This window comes from Stegostoma tigrinum, chromosome 14 (genome assembly GCF_030684315.1).
Source record: "Stegostoma tigrinum isolate sSteTig4 chromosome 14, sSteTig4.hap1, whole genome shotgun sequence".
Taxonomy (NCBI): Eukaryota; Metazoa; Chordata; class Chondrichthyes; order Orectolobiformes; family Stegostomatidae; genus Stegostoma; species Stegostoma tigrinum.
In genome coordinates, this window is record NC_081367.1 from 75,237,377 (window position 1) to 75,264,117 (window position 26,741).

Here is a 26,741-nt window from a genome sequence, read left to right on the forward strand (position 1 = left end):
GGTCCGCCTCCCCCTCTCTCCCTATTTATTCCAGTTCCATCTCCCCATCCCCCTCTCTGATGAAGGGTCTAGGCCCGAAACGTCAGCTTTTGTGCTCCTGAGATGCTGCTTGGCCTGCTGTGTTCATCCAGCCTCACATTTTATCATCTACCCTCTGAGAAAGTTGCCTCTGAGGTTGTTTTTAAATATTTCTCCTCTCACCTTAAACCTACGCTCTTTAATTTTGGACTCCACTACTCTGGAGAAAAGACCTTGACTATTCATCTTATCTATAGTCTTCATTATTTTATAAATTGGGAATAGGTGATTCTGCCAATTCCACTTTATTTTCTGCACTGGAACCAAAAATTAACTAGGTGTCAAGAAACAAGTTACAACAGCCATTACTGTGAGAAAGTGAGCAGGAGATATCTGGCTTATGTTGATCTATAGTGGGGGAGGGTACACCAGTTGCAAATATAGTTATTTAAATATTAGTAAACAATGATCCAATAAAATGCTTCTTTTCCTTTCATTTCAGTTCTTTGTCCATGTTTTAAAGTATAACTACTCGTCTTATTGCAGTTTTTCGTTTAGTTCTAATAATTGCGTGTCTATACAAATCACAGCTTACACTGGAGTGCAGCACTGAGGGAGTACTGCAGCGTTGCAGTTCCCAATTTCTGGATCATCAACAAACACACTGAATTAGACCCTGTGTACAAACCACTGAGAAACAGAATCCGATATAATGCCAACCACCCCAGAAAACCAAGGCATATAAATAACAAGCGGGACAGAGCACCAATGCTTCACTGGAGGTGCACAAACGATGTTACGCAGCAGGGTGGCAAAACATTTGCAGCCAAATCCACCGGCTCAGTGAGTGTGTCTACAGCATCAATTATTCCTAGTATTCGGTCAATATTTATCCCTCAATCAACATCACAGAAACAGATTATCTGATCGTTATAACACTGCTGTTTGTTGGAATTTACTGTGTGCATATTGTCGACTGCATGTCCTACATTTCAATACACTTCAAAATTGGCTGCAAAATGCATTGAGAGACCAGGAAACATGAAAGGCACCACCTAAGTACAAGTCTTTCTGTTTTTAGCTGGATGTGGACACACTTTTTACTAAGAGATAATGGGAACTGCAGATACTGGAGAATCCGAGATAACAAAGTATGGAGCAGGATGAACACAGCATGCCAAGCTGCATCTTAGGAGCACACATACTGACATTTCGGACCTAGACACTTCATCAGAAAAGGGGGCGGGGGAGAGGGTTCTGAAATAAATAGGGAGAGAGGGAGAGGCAGATCGAAGATGGATAGAGGAGAAGATAGGTGGACAGGAGACAGACAAGTTAAAGAGGCGGTGATAGAGCCAGTAGAGGTAAGTGCGGGTGGGGAGGCAGGAAGGGGATATGTCAGTCTGGGGAGGACAGACAGGTCAAGGGGGCAGGATGAGGTTAGTAGGTAGGAAAAAAGGGGAGCGGCTTGAGGTGGGAGGAGGGGATAGGTGAGAGGAAGGACAGGTTAGGGAGGCAGGGACAAGCTGGGCTGGTTTTGGAATGCAGTGGGGGGAGGGGAGATTTTGAAGCTTGTGAAATCCACATTGACACCATTGGGCTGCAGGGTTCCCAAGTGGAATACGAGCTGCTGTTCCTGCAACCTTCGGGTGGCATCGTTGTGGCAGTGCAGGAGGCCCAGGATGGACATGTCGTCTGAGAAATGGGAGGGGGAGTTGAAATGGTTCGTGACTTGGAGGTGCAGTTGTTTACTGCAAACCGAGTGTAGGTGTTTTGCAAAGCGGTCCCCAAGCCTCCGCTTGGTTTCCCCAATGTAGAGGAGGCCATAGTGGGTACAGCGGATGCAGTATACCACATTGACAGCTGTGCAGGTGAGCATCTGCTTGATGAAGAAAGTCTTCTCGGGGCCTGGGATGGGGGCGAGAGAGGAGGTATGGAGGCAAGTGTAGCACTTCCCGTGGTTGCAGGGGAAAGTATCAGGTATGGTGGGGTTGGAGGTGAGTGTGGAGCGGACAAGGGAGTCACGGAGAGAGTGATCCCTCCAGAAAGCAGACAAGGGTGGGAATCTCAGATGTCCTCGTTATTCAAGGACCACAACATCCCCCCTGCAGTGGTTGAGAACGCCCTCCACTGTGTCTCCCGCATTTCCAGCAACTCATCCCCCACACCCGGTCCCCGCAATAACCGCCAAAAGAGAATCCCCCTCGTCTTCACACACCACCCCTCCAACCTCCGGATCCAACGCATCGATCTCTGACACTTCCGCCATCTACAATCCGACCCCACCACCAAAGGCACTTTTCCATCCCCACCCTTGTCTGTTTTCTGGAGGGACCACTCTCTCCGCGACTCCCTTGTCCACTCCACACTCCCCTCCAACCCTACCATACCCGGCCACTTGCCCCTGCAACCACAGGAAGTGCTATATTTGCCCCCCTACCTCCTCCCTCACCCACATCCCAGGCCCCAAGAAGACTTTCCACATCAAGCAGATGTTAACCTGCACATCTGCCAATGTGGTATACAGCATCCGCTGTGGATTCCTCTACATTGGGGAAACCAAGGGAGGCTTGGGGACCACTTTGCAGAACACCTACGCTCGGTTCACAATAAACAACTGCACCTGCCAGTCCCGAACCATTTCAACTCCCCATCCCATTCCTCAGACAACATGCCCATCCGGGGCCTCCTGCAGTGCCACAATAATGTCAACTGAAGGTTGCAGGAAGAGCACGTCATATTCTGCTTGGGAACTCTGCAGCCCAATGGTGTCAATGTGGATTTCACAAGCTTCAAAATCTCCCCTCCCCCCACTGCATCCCAAAACCAGCCCAGCTTGTTCCCCACTCCCTAACCTGTTCTTCCTCTCACCTATTCCTTCCTCCTACCTCAAGCCGCACCCCCATTTCCGACCTACGAACCTCATCCCGCCCCCTTGGCTTGTCCATCCTCCCCAGGCTGACCTATCCCCTCCCTACCTCCCCACCTGCACTCACCTCTACTGGCCTCTTTGCCGCCTCTTTAACATGTCTGTCTCCTGTCCACCTATCTTCTCCTCTATCCATCTTCGATCTGCCTCCCCCTCTCTCCCTATTTATGTCAAAGAACAAAGAACTAAGAACAAAGAAAATTACAGCACAGGAACAGGCCCTTCAGCCCTCCAAGACTGTGCCGATTGAGATCCTCTGTCTAACCTGTCATCAAATATGACCACTAGTCACAGGTCTCCAATTTGAGAAACTCTCTTCTATTACTACTCTCTGTCTCCTGTTGCCTAGCCAGTTTTTTTTTATCCATCTAGCTAGCACACCCTGGACCCCATGTGACTTCACTTTCTCCATCAGCCTGCCACGGGGAACCTTATCAAATGCCTTTCTGAAGTCCATGTATATGACATCTACAGTCTTTCCCTCATCAATCAACTTTGTCACGTCCTCAAAGAATTCTATTAAGTTGGTAAGACATGACCTTCCCTGCACAAAATCATGTTGCCTATCACTGATAAGCCCATTTTCTTCCAAATGGGAATAGATCCTATACCTCAGTATCTTCTGTAGTAGCTTCCCAACCAGTGGCGTCAGGCTCACCGGTCGATAATTACCTGGATTATCCTTGATACCCTTCTTAAACAAGGGGACAACATTAGCAAGTCTCCAGTCCTCCGGGACCTCACCCGTGTCTAAGGATGCTGCAAAGGTATCTGTTACGGCCCCGGCTATTTCCTCTCTTGCTTCCCTCATAAACCTGGGAATGATCCCATCCGGACCTGGGGACTTGTCCACCTTAATGTCTTTTAGGATACCCAACACTTTCTCCTTCCTTATGCCAACTTGACCTAGAGTAAGCAAACATCTATCCCTAACCTCAACATCTATCATGTCCCTCTCCTTGGTGAATACCGATGCAAAGTACTCATTAAGAACGTCACCCATTTCCTCTGACTCAGCGCATACTTTCCTTCTTTGTCCTTAAGTGGGCCAATATTTTCCATAGTTACCCTCTTGCTCTTTATATATAAATAAAAGGCTTTAGGATTTTCCTTAATCATGTTTGCCAGCTATATCTCATGTCCTCACTTAGCCCTCTTAATCCCTCGTTTCAGATTCGCTCTACATTCCCGATATTCTTCCAAAGCTTCGTCTGTCTTCAGTCGCCTAGACCTCATGTATGCTTCCTTTTTCCTCTTGGCTCGTCTCACAATTTCATCTGTCATCCATGGTTCCCTAATCTTGCCTTTTCTATTCATTTTCTCAGGAGCATGTCTCTCCTGCACACTAATCAACCTCTCTTTAAAAGCCTCCCACATGTCAAATGTGGATTTACCCTCAAACAGTTTCTCCCAATCTACATTCCCCAGATCCTGCCGAATCTTGGTATAGTTGGCCTTCCCCCAGTTTAGAACTCTTCCTTCAGGACCACTTCCATCCTTGTCCATGAGTCAAGACCCGTCTCCCTTCCCCCTTTTGTGATAAAGGGTCTCGGCCTGAAACATCAGCTTGTGTGCTCCTATGATGCAGGTTGGCCTGCTGCGTTCATCCAGCTCCACACTTTGTACTAAAATTAGTAGTCCCAGCTGCTGGGTTACTAATCCAGTAACATAACTACTCATATGACAACAGGTCAATGCATATTTTTCCCTATGTACAACACAGATGCTGAGATTGAGTCCTGCATTTCTCTTTTCAATGCCTTGCCTCAATCCAGTATACACCTCTCCTGATTATTTCTCTCCTTTTTTAAATCCAGTTTCTGATCCATTCCTATTTTCACCACATTGTCTCAATTCTCAATTTTTGTACTAGTATCTTATTGAATGCTGTTGAAATTGTCATGAAAATACCCATGAATCACCTATTCTACCAATTTCTTGACTGATAAACACTTTTTTAAAAAAAATTCTTTTTTGGAAGTGAACATTCCTCTCATGGAGAATTTCATTCTTGTTAGGAATAGCTTAATTTTAGAAAAGGTAGTTATGTAATCGTGGGTAGCTGTTCAGCCAATGTAATTTGGCACAGTGTGTTGGCTGTTCTTGAAGCTCAGCTCAAATTTGTTCCACAGTTGTTAATCTAATCTAATTTAAAGCAAGGTATTAACATTTCCTCAGTCTCTTTATCCCTTCATAATGCCAAAGTAGAGTATCTCATTTTGTTTATGCCAACAAAGTGCTAATGTACATTTTGGGCAGAATCAACTTTAATCAAAAGACAAAAAACTCTTTTTGTGCCATATGTTTCTAATCCAACTGTCTCTAAATTTAAAAATGGCAAAATTGTTTATTGCAGCTACCCTACACTACTATAACTCCAGAAAATTAAAGTTAATTCTTCAGACGTAAAACTATATTTTGGACTACATTTCCAAAAGAAATTGATAACAACTGCAGAGATAATGGGAACTGCAGATGCTGGAGAATCCGAGATAACAAAGCATGCAGCTGGATGAACACAGCAGGCCAAGCAGCCTTTTTTCCTGATAAAGTATCTAGACCTGAAACGTCAGCTTTTGTGCGGCTGCTTGGCCTGTTGTGTTCATCCAGCTCCACACTTTGTTCTCCTGGTAACAACTGCTGGCTGAAAATAAGAAGTAATTAACATATGGATGGATCAAGAAGTGAAATTTTAGAATCTGACAGAACAGTTTGAACTTTTTTTTGTCTCAATTGAAGTGTCACCTCCTGAAACTAATTTGTTAGAATGTAGAGGATATGAATCAATGTTGCAGAAAAAGAAGGCTGGTTGTCCGGTCTTGTTCACCTGAGTTAACTTCCACCCATACTCTTGTAATTAGAGATCATGCATTTAGCTTTGTTGTGAACACCTTATTTCACCGTAATTGATTTCCATCTGCTCTCTCAATTCATCAAGCACCTTCCACACCTACAACTACTGGTACAGGTCAAGGAGTTGGGATGAGAGGGAGGGTTGGACATGGGATGAGGCCCGGGGGGTGGGAGATTTTAAAACTGATGAATTCTATGTCTCGGCCATTGGGCTGTAGGTTCCTATGGCGGACTATGAGGTGTTGCTCCTCCAGTTTGCGTATGGTGTCACTGTGGCACTGGAAGCGACTGGAAGATGTAGTTTGTTGTTGAACAATTTATCAACTTTACTAACACTTTTCACCCCAACCTCAAATTCACTTGGACCATCTCCGCTACCTCCCCCAGGTTCCTAGATCTCTCCATCTGTATCTCTGGTAACTGCCTTAACACTGACATCTATTTCAAGCCCACCGACTCTCACAGCTACCTGGACCACAACTCTTCTCATCTACTCTCCTGCAAGAATGTAATTCCCTACTCCCAATTCCTCCACTTCCACTGCATCTGCTCCCAAGATGGAGCGTTCCATTCCCATTACATCACCCCTCTGGTGACCAATAATGCCCTCACCACATCTCTTACATTTCCTGCACTTCTGCCCTCAAAACCCCTTCCCCCAACAAAAATAAAGGCAGAATCTCCCTGGTCCTCACATATCACACCACCAACCTCTGCATCCGGCATATCATTCTCTATTTCTGATACCTACCTACAATTGAACCCCACAACCAAAGAGATATTTTCCTCCCCACCCCCTTTTCATTGGGACTACCCACGCTGTGACTCACTCGTCTGCACAACACTCCCCACTAACTCCACCATTCTGACAGCTTTCCCTGTGGGAGGAAAATGCTACACCTCCCCCCTCACCTCCATTCAAGGCCCAAAGCAAAGCTTTCATATCAGACAGGGATCACCAATACAGTCTCCAACTTAGTCTACTGTATCCTTTGCTCCCAACGTAGCCCTCTCTACATCCGTGAGGCCAAGTGTACATTTGGAGACGATTTCGTAAAGAATCTGTGCTCTGTATGCGATGAACAACAATATCTTCTGGTTGCGGGCCATTTTAATACCCCTCCAACTCCTTGGGTGACATGTCCATCCCGGGCCTGCTCCATAATGATGTTACACACAAACTGGAGGAGCAACATCTCATATACCGCCTCAGGAGCCCACATCCTGATGACCTGAACATGGAATTCACCGGTTTGAAAATGTTCCCATCCCCAGCATCATTCCACGACCGACAACTCTCCATCTCATCCCCACCTCCTTGACGTGACACAAACTGTCCATCTTCTCTTCCACCTAGCCACTCCTCCCACCTCACTTACCAATCCCCACCACTCCCTACGTGCACTTACCTATCACCGTCCCACCTTCCTTCCCCAGCCCCACCCCTCCGCTCCCTCCTTATTTCAGATCCCCCTTCCCTCTCCAAGGTCAGGACCTGAAACATCAGCTTTCCTTCTCCTCTGATGCTGCCTGGCCCGCTGTGTTCCTCCACCTCCACACTGTGTTGTCTCCTCAAACAGCAGTCAAGTAATATGCGACATGATCTTACATCAGTACAAATACGTCCACACCAACCCGAAAAATCTGAGGAAGTTAACAGATCAGAAGACGGCCCTTCGGCGCATCGTGTCCGTACCCAAATTCCTCAAGAATACGTGCCCTGACTTCCAAATTCTTACGTTCTGATGATCGGATAATGAGGGGGAAAATAAACTATGAGTGCACCTCAACTGCACTCGAGCTGCCATTTAGGGAGATTCACTCAATAGTTTGGGGTCGGTTAAATGAAGAAACGACGACGCCTCGAGTTCAGACCACGCACGGGAACAGGCGCGCGCATACGCAACCGCGCCGCAGCGGTGACGGTGAGGAGACACGCATGCGCATAGCGACATGCCATCGCCCCCACCCCGCAGCCGCCGCAATCCCGACGGGAGCCGGGTGGAAGGTGATGCGCATGCTCTTCTGTGGCCCTCTTGGCTCCGCCTCAAAGCGTGGGACGACCGCGTTGATGCGTAGTGCGCACGCCGCATGGCATTCCCACCCCCGAGAGTGCCCGGCCGAAGGAAGGGAGGGAGGAAACGCGCAGGCGCGCCCAGGGCCCCACCCCGCCCCGCCCCCTCTCAGTGGCCGTCGACGGATGTGAGAGGGATGCAAGATGTACAGTAGGCGAGGGCCGGCGGCGAGACATGGCGGAAGAAGATACAGCAGTTCGTGTCTTACAGAGCCTGAGGGGCAAAATCTGTGAGTGCTCCTTGATTGTCTTTTACTGGCACGCTCGCCTCCTCTACCGCCTCCCAAATGGACTGTTGTCCTCGGATTGGCCTGTGGGGAGGCCGGGTTGTGGAGGTGAGACACCGCCCGTGGAAGGGGAGAACGGCTCGGCTCAGCGGGTCTCTTGCCCATCTTTCTCCCTCGCTGAGTCTCACCGAGCATCCCGTGTGTTTGTGAGATGGTCGAGCCCCTGCTGTCCTTTTTCTCGTAGTTGAAGTTTAAAGGGTAGCCTGCAGAGAGTTGCTGCTCCTGGGCTTTCGGAGTTTTGATCTTGACCCGTACTGCATATAACCCCCAGAGTAAGAATAGGAGACTCCAGACGTCTTGATAATTCAGAGTAAAATTATTGGTCCGATGTTCCTGCGTAACTCCTTTAGACTGTACTGAATTAAATCGGTTTGACACCTGAGTGTCAGCATCGTTTTGTGAAGAGTACAAATGAAACTTAAGCTGAATCCACGTTCTGCCTGTATTCTATCTGTAGCGCAGTGGTAGTATGACGCTTTTACACTACCTTCAGTATCCTCTTAAAACCGCAGTTAAAATTTGGGTGTAGTTGCAGTCAGTAATCATTTTCATGTTATGACATCGCGTGCATACATAACATTAAATCAACACGTAAAAATGACCGTGTAATATCGGAACTATTGGTCTTTAGGGACATTTAGCATTTTAAAAAGCAACTCTTATTTGTCTTGTGTAATAAATGACTTTTTTTTCATGGTCGCAATTAACATTGATCCGAATAGGTTATGTTGTGTAGTGTATACTCAGATTTGGTTATTGTATTTAAATAGATTTTTGCAATTTTTTAATCTATCAGTTCAGATTAATATTTTTATAAATTCTGTGTGCGGTTAGTACAACTATTTTCGGATATTGCCAAGCACATTTTTGTGATCTATTTTCTTTTATTTTCATTTAATTTGTTTATGCTCAGTATCTATTCCTTGCTCGCACCACTCTCTTTTGATTTATCATCAAGATAGTCACAAAATAAAGTTTGATCGTTAGATTTACTGGTTCTGATGTAAACACAAGTTAAAATAAGTGTTTGTGAAGTTACCCGTTTGCTGTTCTACTGTGGTGTTATTTTAAATCATTCTATTGCTGTGAGCAAAGACTTATTTATGAATGTGCTCACGCTTTTGGCATGCTTGAGTTTGTTGTAATTTACTTCTCTTTTACTGACCTCAGTTGAAGTTTATCGTTATAACTGACCAATTATTTGCAATTTATTTGCTTTAAGAATTGCTCTGGATGTGAGTTTGCTCGCTGAGCTGGAAGGTTAGTTTTCAGACGTTTCGTCACCATTCAAGGTAACATCATCAGTGAGCCTCCGACGAAGCGCTGGTGTTATGTCCCGCTTTATTTATCTGGTTAGGTTTCCTTGGGTTGTTGATGTCATTTCCTGTTCTTTTTCTCAGGGGATGGTAGATTGACTTGGAGCCAATGTGTTTGTTGATGGAGTTCCGGTTGGAATGCCATGCTTCTAGGAATTCTCGTGCATGTCTCTGTTTGGCTCGTCCTAGGATGGATGTATTGTTCCAATCAAAGCGGTGTCCTTCCTTATCTGTATGTAAGGATACGAGTGATAGCGGGTCATGTCGTTTTGTGGCTAGTTGATGTTCATGTATCCTGGTGGCTAGCTTTCTGCTTGTTTGTCCAATGTAGTGTTTGTCACAGTTCTTGCAAGGTATTTTGTAGATGACGTTCATTTTATTAGTTGTCCGTATAGGGTCTTTTAAGTTCATTAGCTGCTGTCTTAGTGTGTTGTTGGGTTTGTGGGCTACCCTGATGCCAAGAGGTCCGAGTAGTCTGGCAGTCATTTTGGAAATGCCTTTGATGTAGGGGAGAGTGGTTATGGTTTCTGAGCCCGTTTTGTGTGGTTGTTTGGGTTTGTTGCTGAGTAATCGGCGGACTGTGTTCATATGGTACCCATTCTTTTTGAATATGCTGTATAGGTGATTTTTCTCTGCCCTGCGTAGCTCCTTTGTGCTGCAGTGTGTGGTGGCTCATTGGAATAATGTTCTAATGCAGCTTCGTTTGTGGGTGTTGGGATGGTTGCTCCTGTAGTTCAGTATTTGGTCCGTATGTGTTGTTTTCCTGTAGATGCTGGTTTGAAGTTCCCCATTGGCTGTTCACTCTACTGTGGCATCTAGGAATGGCAGTTTGTTGTTTGTTTTCCTCCTCTTTTGTGAATGTTATGCCAGTAAAGGTATTATTGATGGTCTTGAATGTTTCCTCTAACTTGTTTTGTTTAGTGATGACAAAGGTGTCATCCACATAGCGGATCCAAAGTTTGGGTTGGATGATTGGCAGAGCTGTTTGTTCGAGTCAATGCATTACTGCCTCTGCTAAGAATTGCTGTTTTGTATTAAAACTGGTCAGGAAATATATATGAATGAAGTAAAGAAAAATTTACATTCCTGCCTTCAATGATCTCACAAATGTGTGATCTGCTACCAATGAATTATTTTTTGGTGTAATTGCTGGGATATATAAAATGCGTTGGCCAGTTTGTGCATGCAAGGTGTCTCGATTGATGAAAGAATTTGTTGAGTGATAAATATTGCCCAAGACACTGGGGAAACTCCTTTTTGCTCTCAGAACAACTCTTAGCAAAGTCAAAAATGACATTCTGTGTGAAAACTGCCCATCTGTATGTCTTCCTGTTTTTTTTTCCTGCTTCCTTTTGTCACAGCTTTAACATACCTTCTACCTATAATACCAATCCACTGAGAACCAGCTCATGGAACTCCACTTGTCTGGTTGTATTTTTATCTTGTCTAATTTTTGAAACCACTTGTTGTGGCTCCCCTCTCTTACTATTCTTCTGGTCCACAAGGATTTACTGTTGGCCTGTTCTGATCTCCACATGCTACCTCTTGGTGACTTAGCACAGAAAGAAAGCTTAGTTTTCTCTTGTTTGCTGATGTCACCAAGTATTACCTCACAATCCCCCTCAATCTCACTGTTCCAAGTTATTGGATTTCCTATTTGACTCACTAGGGATGATGGTACAGTGGTAAAGCCATGAGGCTAGTCATCCAGAAGTGCAGCCTAATCTCAGAGTTAACAGCCCACCATAGCAACTGGTAGGATTTAACTCAGCTTTTATTCCTGATTTCACTAATCACTTTACAAGTTATTTCAAAGTTGCTTCACAGGTCGACAGGGTGGTAAAGAAAGCTGAGGTTTGTAACTCAGCGAACATATCTAGTGGGTTTGGTTGCAAACATTTTGTCACCCTGTTAGGTAACATTGTCAGTGCGCTGCCGAGTCATAACACATACTAGCAACCTGGAACTACGCAAAGCAAAACAGGGACACCTGTATGGGGCCTTCAAAAGGAAGGGATATGGCAAAAGCGCAATCCGTTGTTACCTCTGAAACAGACCACAACAGGAAGACACAACTTGACCAGGCTCACTAATCACCCTACTGTACATCAAGGTCATTCTAAGATGATCACAAGATGATTTTGTAGAGGTTTATAAAATCACCGGGGGGTTAAAGATAAGGAGAACACCCAGGCTCTTCCCCCTCGGGTGGGGGAAGTTCAAAACTAGAGGGCATATTCTTAAGGTGAGAGAGGAGGTTTAAAAAGAACATGAGGGGAAACTTTTTTGGTGGTTCATATGTGGAATAAATTGCCAGAAGAAGTGGTAGATGCAGATTCAGTTCCAGCATTATAAATACATTTGGGCCAGTATGTGATTAGAAAAGGTTAATAGGGATATGGCCCAAGTGCACGCAAATGGGACTAGTTTAGTAGGGAAACTTAATTGGCATGGATGTGTAGGACCTGTGCTGTATGACACTGACGATAACTGTTGTAAATATTCATCTGATTCACTGCTCATACTAATGCAGTCCATTTCCAAATGCAGCAACATCTGGGCAGTATCCAGGTTTAGGCTGACAAGTGGCAAATGACCATTTCCAGCATCTAACTATCACCTGCTTGACATGCAATTTTATCACCTCTGGGTGGGGGGCAGGGGCGGGGTGGTGCGAAGAGGGGAGGGGAGGGGAGGAGAGGAGTAATTGCCATTGACCAGAAATTGAACTGGACTAATCATTGTAAGTGCAGGTCAGAGTTGAGAAATCTTGTAGTGAGCAACTCCTGATTATACTGACTTCCCAAAACAAATGTCTGACATACTGTCTTGCTTGAGTGAGTACAGCTCCAACAACACAAGGATGACACCATCTAGGACAAAGCAATCTGCCAGATTTGTGTCACATCCATAATCATCCACTCCCTCCACTACCAATGCTCAGAAGCAATAGTGTGCACTATCTACAAGATGTGCTATAGAAGTTTTCAAACTTTATACTAAAGAAGTTTAACCAAGATCCTTCGACAGACATTGACAGAATGCAGAGCTGGGCTGAGAAATGGCAGATGGAGTTCAACCTGGATAAATGCGAAGTGAGGCGTTTTGGAAGGTCGAACTTAAATGCTGAATATAGGATTAAAGGCAGGATTCTCAGCAGTGTGGAGGAACAGTGGGATCTTGGTGTTCAAGTGCATAGCTCCCTCAAAGTTGCCACCCAGGTGGATAAGGTTGTTATGAAAGCATATGGTGTTTTGGCTTTCATTAACCACGAGGTTATGCTGCAGCTCTACAAAACCCTGGTGAGACCACACTTGGAATATTGTGTCCAGTTCTCATCGCCCTATTATAGGAAAGATGTGGAGGCTTTGGAGAGGGTGCAAAGGAGGTTTACCAGAATGCTGCCTGGACTGGAGGGCTTGTCTTACAAGGAGACGTTGACTGAGCTCAGACTTCTCTCTCTGGAGAGAAGGAGGAAGAGAGGTGACCTGATCGAGGTGTACAAGGTAATGAGAAGCACGGATAGAGTCAATAGCCAGAGACTTTTCCCCAGGGCAGGATTGACTGCCACGAGGGGTCATAGTTTTAAGGTGTTAAGAGAAAGGTATAGAGGAGACGTTAGAGGGATGTTCTTCATCCAGAGAGTTGAGCGCATGGAATAGTTTACCAGTGGTAGTCGTGGAAGCGGAGTCATTAGTGACATTTAAGCAACTGCTGGACATGCACATGGACAGCAGTGAATTGAGGGGAATGTAGGTTAGGTTATTTTATATTTGGATTAGGATTATTCCACGGCACAACATCGTGGGCCGAAGGGCCTGTACTGTGCTGTACTTTTCTATGTTCTATGTTATAGCACCTCCCAAACCCACAATTGCTATTATTCACAAAGACAAAGGTAGCAGATAAATGGGAATATTATGACCTGCAAGTTTTCTCCAATCAACTTGTCCTCCAGACTTGGAAATTTATCACCATTGCTTGAGTATTGCTAGGTCATAATCCTCGAATTCTCTCTGGAATGGCATTGTGTTTCTACACCAAATGGACTGCCGCAGCTGTTCAAAAAGAAAGTTCACCATACCTTTGGCTTTCTCCCGCTTCCTTTTTCTGTTATTTGTCCTTCCCTATTTGCCATTCAGCCCTTTGAACATGCTCTGCCATTAACTGTGCTCATGGGTGATTGTTGAAATCAGTACTCCGTTTCTGCTGTTCCCCCCCCCATACCATTTGATCACTTTGGCCATAAGCACAATATCTAATTGCTTGAAAAATAGTCAGTGTTTTGGCCTCAATTGCTTTCAGTGGCACAGAATTCCGCAGGCTCACCACCCTCGGGATAAAAACATTACTCCTCCTCTCGGTCCTAAATGACCAGCCCCCATAATCCTTAAACTGTGACTCCTGGTTCTGGACTTCAGTCATTGGGAACTTTCTTCTTGCATTTATCTTGTCTAGTTTCTCCCTCCTTTTTAACTTGCAATGAATATTGCCCTAACTGATCCAGTCTCTTTTATGTCAATCCTTCAAATCCCAGGGAAACAGTCTGGTAAACATTTATTGTACATTGCCTTCAACTGTCCAAACACCTTTCTTAAGATAGGGAGACCCAAACTGTGCATATCGCTCCAGATGTGGTCTCACTGAGACCCTGTACAATTGCAGCAAGATATTTTTGCTGCTGTACTCAAATCTTCTTGCAATGAAGGCCACTATGCAGTTTGGTGTCTTCACTACTGGTCGCACCTGCATGTTGACTTTCAGGGGCCGGTGTGCAAGGACACCCAGGTCTCATTGAACCTCCCATTTCTCAGTTTATCGCCATTTGGATGGTAGCCTGTTGCCTGTGTCTACTACCAAGGTGCTTAAATTCACATTTCTCCACATTTTACTTCACCGTCTACACATTTCCCACATTTGCCCACTCATTCAACTTGTTCAAATCACACTGAAGCATCTTTGTATCCTCCTCCACAGCTCTCCTCCCACCCAGATTTGTGTTGCCTGCAAACCTAGAGATATTACAGTTAGTTTCCACTTAATTATTAGATGCAGTCATCACTGATTCCTGTGCTACCCCATAGTCATTACCTGCCATTCAGAAAAAGACCTGTTTACTCCCACTTTGTTTCCTGTCTGCCAATCAATTCTCTATCCATGTCAGAAAACTAACCCCAGTCCTATTCACTTCAATTTGCATGTTAATTTCTGTTATGGGAGCTTATTGAAAGCCATCTGAAAGCCCAAGTAAACCATAAGGCATTGGAGCAGAAATTAGGCCACTCGGCCCATGGAGCCTGCTCTACCATTCAATCATGGCTGATAAGCTTCTTAACCCCATTCTCCTGTTTACTCCCTGTAACCTTTGATCCCCTGAACAATCAAGAACCTATTGACCCCTGTCTTAAATATACTCTAACTTGGCCCCTATAGTCTTCTGTGACAATGAATTCCTTGGATTCACTACTGTCTGGCTGGAGAAGCTTCTCCTCATCTCCGTTCTAATGGGTCTTCTCTTTACTGTCAGACTGTGTCCTCGGGCCCTCATCTCTGCTGCGAATGGAGACATCTTCCCAGGCCTTTCAGTTTTCTGTAAACGACATTCACTGGATCCCCCTTATCAACTCAACTTATAGTATCTGTCAAACTTCCAGTAGATTTGTCTAGCATCATGTCCCATTCATAAATTGACACTGACCGTCTGATCCTGTCACCATTTTACAAGTCCTCTGCCATTGATCTTTTATAATGGACTGTAATATTTTCCCCATTACAGATGTCAGGCTCAGCAGTCTATAATTTCCCCTTTTGTCTCTATCTTTTTTAAAGTTGTGGGTCATATTGCTACAGTTCCTAGAGATTGGACCATTGTTAAAGTCTGTAGAATCTTGAAAGATGACCACCAAAGCATTGAATTTTCTCAGGCCATTTCCCATAGTACATTAGGGCGTGGATTATCAGGCCCTGGGAATTTATCAGCCAGAGCCAAGCAACACATCTTTTAAAAAGTTCTCAACCTTGTTTTGAAATCCCTTTAACTTGACCTTACCCTTCCTAATCCCCACAATATTGAGGTTTACACTTACCTAATTCTGACATGATGAATGTACTCTAAGTGCTGAACCATTGGTTTGATGCCCTCAGCTGTCCTAGCTCTGGAATTTTCTCCAAATACCTCTTCTCTCTCTCGCGCGTGCTTGTCCTTTTTAAGATTCTCCTTAATTTTCTCCTACAGCAAGCTTTTGACCATCCAGCCAAATATCACTTTGTATGGCTTGGTCTAATTCCACTTTATAATGCTCACATGTAATTTTTCAGAATGTTTTACACCTAAAGGTGCTATACAACCAAGTTGATGTCTTAGTAGAAGGATAATATCTGGCATATCAAGTAACTACCAAACATAGTCCACTCTGCTGCTTCTACTGTGATTTTCTTAATACAGACAGTAATATTATGGATATTGAATGAATGTTTAAATCTGGATTGCCTGTTGAGTATGCATGTACAATTCTTACATAACAACAAGCCACCCTGATTTTCAATTAAAAAGGAGTAAATTTGATTTGGGATCTTGCAGATTTTGTTTCTCTGGTTTATGATGCTTTTGCAAGAAGTTTTTTTTTAAACTGCAGTGCTTTCATTAAATAAAAGGAATATGGTCTTTATATATAGCATTAGTAATAAACTTTTCTACTAACAGCACTTGCAAGGGGCTCGTGGTTTCACCAGGGATCCATCTAAACATTCATTGTCTGGTCAGGCAGGATCACCAAAAGTCAAGTCTGGACCTGCTGTTATCTGCCATAACTATATAGTTGTTCAAGAGTCGTTTGGTTTTCCCTTTCCACTACAAAGAATAGCATCATTCTTACTTTTTTTTTAACCTGCATTCTGTACCTCCTTCATAATATTAAACAGTTATGAGGAGCTCCTGGAATTCTTTGTCCTGAAGATCGAGTTCATTTATTTAACAACATCTGCCTATTCTCTTGATTTTCTTAGTCAGGCATGCTCCAAGTTTCAACCCTGCTGCAACTTTGACCATTTTTTTCCTCTCCTAGCTTTTTAAATTTATTCATTCATTCATGGGATGCGAGTGTCACTAGCTAGGTGAGCATTTACTGCCCATCCCTAATTGCCCAGAAAGCAGTTAAAAGCCAACCACATTGCTGTGGGTTTGGTGTCACATGTAGGCAAGATCAGGTACGGATGGTAGAATACCTTCCCTTATGCTGTCCTGCTGTTTGAGTTGTGGCTGCTTAGAGTTTCTGTCTACTAAATTGACCAAACTGTTAATCATTTCATCACCAAAATTTGTTCCATGTCCCTCGAGGTAGCTAAAATTTATCTGTCCACTTCCATCATTTGCTGCCAGCACCCCTTTTCTCAGAAAAAGTTCTATTTCTACTTGTCCTTTCATCTCCAAAGCCCTTGAAATTTTCAACACAAAAAATCTCTTCCTTTTTTACCACACTACTCCTCATTTGAATCCACACAATCATAGTGTTGTAATGACTCTCACCTGCATTCTAAGATACATCCTAGGACAGTGACCACGGTAAACTTCCTTCCTCACCTTCCTTGACCTGACTTGCGCTTTTGACATGTTGACATCTAAATGTCAGAATTGCAGAATTCCTGTAGTGCAGAAAGTGACTATTCAGCCTATGAGTCTGCACTAATTTTCTGAAGAGTATCCCATCCAAATCCATACTCACACCCTATTTCTGTAATCCCTTTACCTAGCCTGCACATCACTAGACACTACAGACAATTCACCATGGCCAATCCACTGATTTGCGAATCTTTGGACTGTGGGAGAAAACCGGGGCACCTGGAAGACACCCACACAGACATGGGGAGAACGTGTGGAGTACGCATGGAGTACGCATGGTCAGTCAGTCATGGCTGAAATCAAACCCAGATCCCTGGTGTTGAGATAGCAGTGCTAACCACTGAACCATCATGCCTCCCCAGTACTTTGCTCCGTTATCCAACTCGGAGGATCTTCCTTCCCTGTTTGTTTGTTTTTGAGTTATGGCCAGAAAATCCACTGTAGTGACTTCCCTTGCCATATCATTACTTGTGGAAGCTCAGAAGGTTTCATCTTTGCTCTCCTTTGTCTGTCTTTTACAAAATTCTGTCCATTAGAAACATGCCAAATCACTTCAGGCTCCACATGAATGCTGATGACACCCAACTCTAACTCAGCACCACCTCTTGATCACTCAACTGTCTTAAATTAGTTTTGGTGCTCATCTGACACCCAGTAAGTGGAAATTGCTTCCAATCATGTGAAGTACAAAGCTATTATGTTCAATTCCCCACCACAATCTCCATCACTTTCCATTGCAGCTACCATCTGAGACACACACAGATCATTCACAACCTTTGTGTGACAAAGATGCTTTAACATACCAGATCATCACAAGACTGCCCGTTTCCACCCTCTGACTTCAACCAAGCCTCGTTCATCTGCTTTTGAAGTTCTTGTCAAAGGCTTTAATTATCTATAATTGTGTTCACATGGCCTGTCGTCTTTTTTCCTCCCAATGTGAACTTGAGCTAGCCTGAAACTTTGCGCCCAAACCCGCATCAAGACCAGTTTCTCTGCTCAGCACTTTCACCTGTGTTGATTCCAGGTGTAGCAATATTTGACTTTTAAAATTCTCATCCTTCTTTCTGAAGTCCTCCCTGACCTTCTGTTTCCCTAGCTTTACAACTCTGTGAATGTCAGTCAGCCAGTCACATACTTGCCTCTGAGGCAGGCCATTGTCATGACCTACTTAAGGGCTTGAGCACAAATGTCAATGCAGTATTGAGAAAACACTACATTATTGACTGTGCCTTCTTTCTAACAGTACTGTTTGTACCTAACCAATATGTAGCTGAGCAGTTCAGGAAGGCAGCTCACGATCATCCTTTTGAAGTAACTTGGGGATGGCCATTAATATCTAGTCTAGTTACTTGTGTCTGGATCGTGTGGATGAATGAAAACAAAATTCTCAGACATCATCTGCCCCCTCAAATGGACATAAAAAAATCCCACAATGCTAATCAAAGAAGGACAAGGGAGCTATTTCTGTGGCTTGGCCACTATTTTCCCTTCAATCAATATCACAGCAGATTACCTCGCTGTATTGAGTTTGATAATTGCGGTGTGTGCAAATTGGCTGTCACATTTGCTATGTTAGGACAGCTGACTATGTTTCAAACATATTCAGTTGGCTGTTAACTGCCTTGAGAAACACTATATAATTGCCAGTTTGGACTGTTATGGCATAATAGTGTCTCTCAACCAGATGTGGTTGAAGTATTTAAAATCATGAGTGATCTGGACAGAATAAATAGGGAATAAATGTTCCCACTCGTGAAAGGATTGAGAATGAGAGGGGAAACATTTAAAATATTTAGCTAAAGAAGCAAGAGGGAAAGGAGAAAAATCTTTTCATGTAAAGGTTGTTTGGAGTCTGGAATAACTGGCTTGAATGTTCGCAGAATCCCAACAGTATGGAAACAGACCATTCAGCCGAACAAGTCCACACTGCCCCTCCAAAGAGCATCCTACCTCAACCCATTCCCCTACCCCTGCATTTTCCCATCTCTAACTCACCTAACCTAAGTATCCCTGAACACGACGTGCAATTTAGCATGGCCAATCCACTGCCCTGCACGTCTTGGATTGTGGGAGGAAACCAGCGCACCTGGAGGAACAGCATGCATGCTTGAGGAGAATGTGCGAACTCCACACACACAGTCGCCCGAGGGTGGAATTAAATCTGGGACCCTGGTGCTGTGAAGCAGCAATGCTAACCACTGAGCCACTGTGTTTGGTGAAAGCAGGTTCAGCGAAGTTAGTCAACAGGGATTATTTGAAAAGATACAAAACGCAGAGCAATGGGGAGAAAGCAGGATATGACACAAAGTGGCATACTGGAGAGCTGGTGTAAATGCAATGGGCAGAATGGCCACCACCTGTGCTGTAACAATTTTAAGATTGATAGCTCTCCTTTCATCTTCATGGGCATTAAATTTTAGAATTTTCTCCCTGTCTGCCTCTTTGGCTGTCTCTCCTTTTGGCCCTTAAAACCTACTTGACCAAGCTGTGGTCAACTATCCATACATTTCCTTTAGTCTCCATATAAACTTGTGTTTTCTAGCTCTCCTGAAGTTCTGGAATGTTTTACTATGTTAAAAATGCCATATGATTCAAAATTATGTACGTATTATATTACTTTTAGTGTACAGTTGATGTACTTCTCAAATGACAAATAGTTTGAGATAATTTCCAAGCAAGATAGTTGAAACCCTGAGAAGCACCCTGCAAAACGTGTCAAATTATTTTCCAACTGTGGAAAGTGATAATCACGAGCATATAGTTTGAGAAGGTGTGAGTGTGTGTGTGAGTGTCATTTATTGAGATTGGCCTGTAATCTGGGTCTAGCAGAAATGAGAGTAGATGAGGGGCGGTGCAATATCTGAAGTAGCTAATAGTTGGTCTACTAGTTTGTGCTTGAGCCAACATAGCAATTACAGCAGAAAAGATGAGGAAACAGCAGTAGAAATTGGGAATGCATTCTCAGCAGCAAAGAGGAATATTATGCCTGAAATCATCTTAATTGGTGAACATTTAAAAGATAAACAGCCAGTTTGTTGTGGAATGAATAATGGCACTGTAGAAGTTGATGGATATGTTGTTATAGCCATTGAGGAGGTCTGGTTTCCAAACAGATCAAAGCTGAGTTGTAAATATTCAGAGGTATGTGAATTTTTGAAATGTCGGGAAGGGTGATGGGGTGCAATGTTAGTATGAGATGAGATAAGTACAGCAGCGCAAAGCAGTCTTGGATTGGAAAGTGTAGATTCCATATGGGTTGAATTAAGGAATGATGGGGAAAAAGATGCTGGTAAGAATAGCTTTGGCCCTATAACAGTAGCCATACAGCAGGATAGTTTAAATCAAGAGATAATTGAGGTATATAAACTAAAGGCAGAATATTAATCATGGATGACTTTAATTGGGATGGCCAGATTGGCAGATATACTAAAAAGGAAGAATTTGTAGGGTGTGTTCAGGACAGTCCTGGAACAATGTTTTGGTTCTAACCAGGGAGCAGGCTTTTTGGCTTTGGTGCTATTGAATGAGGAGGGTTTAATACATGGTCTCATATTAAGATTTCCGAGAAAACCATGACCATAACGTAATAGAATTCCTCATTTCAATATGAGGGACGGATTTGTGTTGGAAACAAACTGCTAAAATTAAATAAGGGTAATTACAAAGCACCAAGGGCAGAGCTAGTTGGAGTAGACTGAGAAAAGAGTTCAGCTGCAAAGATGGATGAGGAACAATGGCAGGAGTTTAAGAAAATTATTCATGGTTCACAACAAAGATACATTCCTCAGTGAGGAAGAAATATCCTTGGAAAAGTATAAGCCAACTCTGAAATACAGGAAAGTTAAGGAAAGAACAAATTGAAAGGATTGCATACAGATAGCAAAAATTGATGGTGAGCCAGAAGATTGATAAAGTTTTAAAAAAAATGCCCAAAAAAGGAGAAAATAAAATGTGTATAAATTTATAAGTACTATCCAGATGGGCAGCAAGAGCTGCTTTTATATATAAGGATAAGATCAAAGTGACCATAGTCCCTTTAGAGATAATGGGAATGGGTCTAGGCCCGAAACGTCAGCTTTTGTGCTCCTAAGATGCTGCTTGGCCTGCTGTGTTCATCCAGCTCCACACTTTATCTCGGATAATCCCTTTAGAGAATGAGGCTGGGGAAATAATAATTGGGAGCCACAAAATGGCAAAGGGTTTGAATAGATAGTCAGTGTAGGTCTTCATGGTAGAAGGCACTAATAGCTTTTCAAGAATTCTAAATTAAGAACAAAAAAGGAGAGGAAATAAATGCACTGCTTGTCACTAGAGGAAAAATTACTGGAGAAACCAATGGGACTGAAGACCAATAAATCCTCTGGACCTCACCCGATTATTTTAAAATGAGTAGCTATAAAGATATTAGATACACTGGTAGTAATCATCAAAGAATCCTCTGGAAAAGTGCTGTGGTATTGGAAAACTGCTAGTTATTCAAAACAAGAAGCAGTAAGAAGAAAAGCTAACTTAACATCTCTTTGGGAAATTTAGTCTGTTGTAAAGAATGTAATAGGGCATTTCGAATTGCACAATGTAATCAAACAGTCGGCATGCTTTCATGAAGGGCAAATCTTACCAGAAAAAATTATTAGAATTCTTAAATGTGTTCAGGTCCATTGTACCCTGAAGGTGGCAACGCAGGTCGATAGTGGTCAAGAAGGCATACGGCATGTTTTTGTTCATCGGATGGGGCATTGAGTACAGGAGTTGACAGGTCATGTTACAGTTGTATAGGACTTTGGTTCGACCACATTTGGAATACTGCATACAGTTCTGGTTGCCACATGACTAAAAGGATGTGGATGCTTTGGAGAGAATGCAGAGGAGGTTTACCAGGATGTTGCCTGGTATGGAGGGCTCTAGCTATGAAGACAGGTTGAGTAGAGTAGGATTATTTACATTAGAAAGACGGAGGTAGAAGGGGCGACCTGGAGGAGGTCTACAAAATCATGAGAGGTACAGACAGGGTGGATAAGAAGCTTTTTCCCCAGAGTCGGGGAGTCAATTACTAGGGGTCACGATTTCAAATGATAGTCATGAAATCATTGTTGTTTGTCAGATAATCCATCTGGTTCACTAATGCCCTTGAGGGAAGGAAATTGCTATCCTTACCTACAAGTGTCTCCAGAACCACAGCAATGTGGTTGACTGTTAACTGCCCTCTAGACATTTTAGCAATAGGCAATAAACACTGGCTTAGCTAGCGACACCCTTTCCTGTGTTTTCGAATAATTATCAACTCCCTTATTGATTTAAAAATCTGTCTATCTGGGCCTTTAATATACTTGACCCAGCCTCAACTGCCTCCTGTGGCAAGGAATTTCACATAAGGGAATCGATGATTATGGGGAAAGTGGAATAGAGAATTATCAGATCAGCCATGATCTCCTTCAATGGCAGATCAAACTCAATAAATAGGCTTACTTGCTACTTCTGTTTCTAAGTCTTATGGAAGATTTAGACAGCAGTCTGAACAAGAAATCTGCAGTTCTTGAAGCTAAAGGCTGAGTGGTGTGCAGGCTTGCCCCCTTTCCCGCTCAGTGTAGGCCTGCAAGCTCATGTAGGCTTCTTTGTTCATACCATCAGCTGCCTCTTTTTTTAAACCTCCCTTGTTTCTTGGGAGTTTGGTCAAAGAAATCCATTTGCGGTGCAACAGATGGATTCATTTTGAGCTGAATGCTGTCAAAGGTCTGCTTATCCCAGTGCTATTTTGCTTCTGAATGCTGATTCTTCTCATTTTGCACTGTCTGTTTATTTTGTTTATCCCTGTTTCTGCTTTGCCTGTGAAATGATTGCATTATTAGTCATTGCCTGTTTTGTTATTCAGCTACGTTTCTAAGTACTGTCTCTGAAGTCGACGTGCACGTGTCATATTGTGAAGAACTGCGCAACTTTGTAACCTTTAAGATGCGTTGAATTTTGCTGATATCATAAAATACAATTGTATTTCAATACATTTGCTTACCTTATACTTTGCATACTGTAATCCAAATCAAATATTTCTGAATTGAATTTTACATGTAAGGTAGGTTTTCTGGCTCTGTTTCATGTTTGGCTCCAATTCTTCTTTTACATCCACTGTTTTCTCAACCCCCTCCTTCCCTGTACACATTGTGCCTGGTTTCTAATTCACTGTCGGAACAAATGAGTAAAAAGATTTTTGGGATCTCTGCCACTACAGAGAGAAGAGAGACCGAGTTTGTCTTGGAGATATTATATGCTGTAGAAGCTACTCATTGTATGCTTTATTTTGGAAAGGTTCTTGACATGAGTAACACACAGCATATAGTAGGAATTTTGGCTTGAGTTTTATTGGTTTCTATCCTTCCCTGATTCATGGTTATAATAATTGTTTCCTGAAGACGATGAGATTTTGAGGTTGTTGACTTGCTCACTGAGCTGGCTTGTTTTCATTCAGATGTTTCATCACTGTGCTAAGTGACATCAGTGAGGCCTCCGATGAAGCGATGTTGTTCTACTCCACTTGGAATTTATGGTGTCCGGTGTATTATGGCAAGTAGTGAATTTCTGGTTTTGGTTTGTATATGGGGTCCAATTGTGTGTGTTTGTTGATTGCATTGTGGGTTGAGAACCATGCCTCTAGGAATTCCTATGCATGCCTGTGTTTGGCTTGGGCTACTATGTTACCTTGTCCCAGTTACACTTGGACAATGTAGGCCATCAGTTTACTGATATCAATGAAAGTTTATCATGTCATTTTGTTGCTAGCTGATGTTCGTGTATTCTGCTGGCTGGTTTCCTTCCTGTCTGTCACTGCAGTGCTTGTGCCACAGGAAGGGAACTAGCCATCAGAATACATGAACATCAGCTAGCAACAAAAATGACACGATGAACTCTCCTCAATATCTGTATACTCAGACAATGAAGGCCATTGGTTTAACTGGGACAGGGTAACCATAGTAGCCCAAGCCACACATAGGCACGCCCAGGAATTCCTAGAGGCATGGTTTTCAACCCATAATGCAATCAACAAACATACACAATTGGACCCCATACATAAACCCATACAGAGCAAAACCAGAAATGGCACTACTTGCCATAATGGACTGGACAGCATAAATTCCAAGCGGAGTAGAATAACATTGCTTCATAGGAGGCCTCACTGATGTGACTTAGCATGGTGACGAAACGTCTGAATGAAAACAAACCAGCTTGGCAAGCAAGTCAACAATCTCCCCCACAACCCGAGCTGCAAATCTTTGCTAAAACTCTAAACAATGAGATTTTTCCAAACTTGGTTTTGTTTTTACTAATTCCTATGATATGTCATGTCTTTAGATTGTTAAAATAAGCTTAATTTGTGATCATATGATGCTGAGCCATAGACTCAAAGATGATCCTCGGCCTGTGATTAATAAATTGGTACAATGTCCTTGATGTTTCCTTTAAACCTGATAGTGTTATGCTTCATCTGGTTTTAAAGTTGTCCACAGAACTGCTGGACGTAGACATGGATATTGAACGAATCTTGACTATAGTTTTTCTGGGTCATTCTCTACTTGCTTCATAGGTTGACATGAAAATTAATTACCTGAGCCACGTACAAATTGTTGCCGTCTTGAAACAAGGTGATTTAGAAAAGGACAGACATCAATGAAGGGAGAATCAATATTTTCAGAATTAATGAACATTTTCCTTGACACGGCTAGGCTTCTGTTGATGGGAAGTACTAAACAATACTGCGCTATTAAGGTGAAATGCTAACTTCATGAAACCTTAAGTCTCAAAGTGAAAGACAAAACTTTTGATACATCCCCCCTTAATGTGCTTTTTCTCCTCTTTCCCAATCTGAGGGGGACATGAGTTTTTATTTTTAAAAAAAGCAACTCGGGTGTACAATGACTACTACCGCATTCCAATGTTGTTAATGCAAACCTTACACTCCTAAAGAAGCTAAATATGGACTCTTAAGAGGAATTAAGGCGGTGAATTGAAAGTTCATCTGATTGGAAGATCATTTTAAGGGCTCAAGTCTAAGCAGGGTGCAGGAGCAGAGATTGGGGGGCACAACATAAATAGTTGAAGATCGTGAGTTGGGTTGAAAAAGTAGTTTGAAGAAATATGGGATCCCTGTATTTTATAAATAGAGGCACAAACTCTAAACGGTAAGAAGTTATGCTGAGCCTATTCGAAATATGGGTTCCATCTTCTCTAGTATGGCATCTAGAATTGGATGCTACATTTTGGGAAGGGTGTGAAACCTGTAGAAAGAGTACAGACCATGAGAATGCTTGTAAAATAACGAAAGAATTTAGTTGACATGGATGGATTCTAGAAGCTGGGGCTGTTTCATGCGACAGTGAAGGAGGTACAGCAATGTACTTCTTCTTCTTCCTCAGACTGCTCAGGAAATTTGCCACGTACATAAGGTCCCTCACCAACTTCTACAGATGCATCTTTGAAAATATATTGTCCAGGTGCATCACAGCCTCATATGACAACTGTTCTGCCTAGGACCATAAGAAGATACAGAACGTAGTGTGCAGAGCCCAGGCCATCATGGCAGCCAACTTTCCATCCATGGACTCTATTTACATGGCCTACTGTCGTGAAAAGGGAGCCAACATCATCAAAGACCTATCGCACCTTGGTAATGACTTCCTGCAACCTTTTCTGTCAGACAGAAGATCCAGAAGCCTGAACATGCACAAGCAAGTTCAGGAACATTTTCTTTCCAGCCATTATCAAAGGGCTACGGAGAGAGTGCAGGGAAGTGGAATTGAAATGCCCATCAGCCATGGTTTAAATAGCAGAGTGGACTTGATGGGCCGAATGGCCTTACTTCCACTCCTATGTGTTATGGTCTTATCAGACAGTTTAGTGGACTCTGGCATCAATGTAACCTGTATGCCTCCATGTCTTTTTGATCTGTACATCCTTTGCTTGTTGTGATCTGCCTATACTGCTCATAAACAAAGCTTTTCACTGTTTTTCAGTAAACATAACAGTAAAATCAAAATCAAAATTAAATCAAGTTTGAAGGAGAGATTCAAAAATAATGAGTAGTCCAATCAGAGTAGGTAGAAACAGTACCCTTTTTGGAACTTGGGTTGAAACCAGAGGATACCAGTTTAAGAAAAAATCTAAAGCATTTTCCTATGCAGCAAGAGATTACTATCTGGAATGGAATACCTGTGTATGTGATAGAATCAGATTCAAATGTCGATTTCAAATGGGAATTAAGTAATTATCTAAAGATAAAATATTAATAGAATGTTAAAGGCTGCAAGGAAAGGTAGAGAGTGGGACGAATGGGGAGCTCTTGCCAACAGCTGACATAAGCAGGACAGACAGCATGTCCTCCTATATAGAAACCTTTCTAAGATTCTAAGTCAGAAAATAGTATGTTTAAAAATTTTAATATGTAGTCTAGTTGATGATCTTTTTTTTCAGATGAAATGTTGATGTGAGGCTCCACTTGCACAGTCAGATTGCTGTGAAAAGTATTATTGAAGTATGAGATAAGCTTGCACGTGAACTGGCCAACAATTAGTCTTTAACCACTATTGCCAAAACAGATTTACTGGTTGTCATGTTAGTGATGATTCACAAGATCTTGCAGTTTATGAATTAGGTGCCA

The 26,741-nt window shown here is 43.0% G+C and overlaps 1 protein-coding gene across 2 annotated transcripts in view; it reads left to right on the forward strand.

Annotated features, from left to right (window-relative positions):
* Positions 1–7,972: 7,972 nt before the first annotated feature.
* The window catches only part of rasa2 (RAS p21 protein activator 2), a 189,509-nt gene continuing 170,740 nt past the window's right edge, over positions 7,973–26,741 (forward strand). For both annotated transcript variants that reach the window (XM_048541904.2, XM_048541905.2), the window contains exon 1: positions 7,973–8,104. In XM_048541904.2, coding sequence (XP_048397861.1) covers positions 8,050–8,104 — 55 coding nt within the window. In that variant the 5' untranslated portion in view covers positions 7,973–8,049. The remainder of the gene's footprint in view (positions 8,105–26,741) is intronic.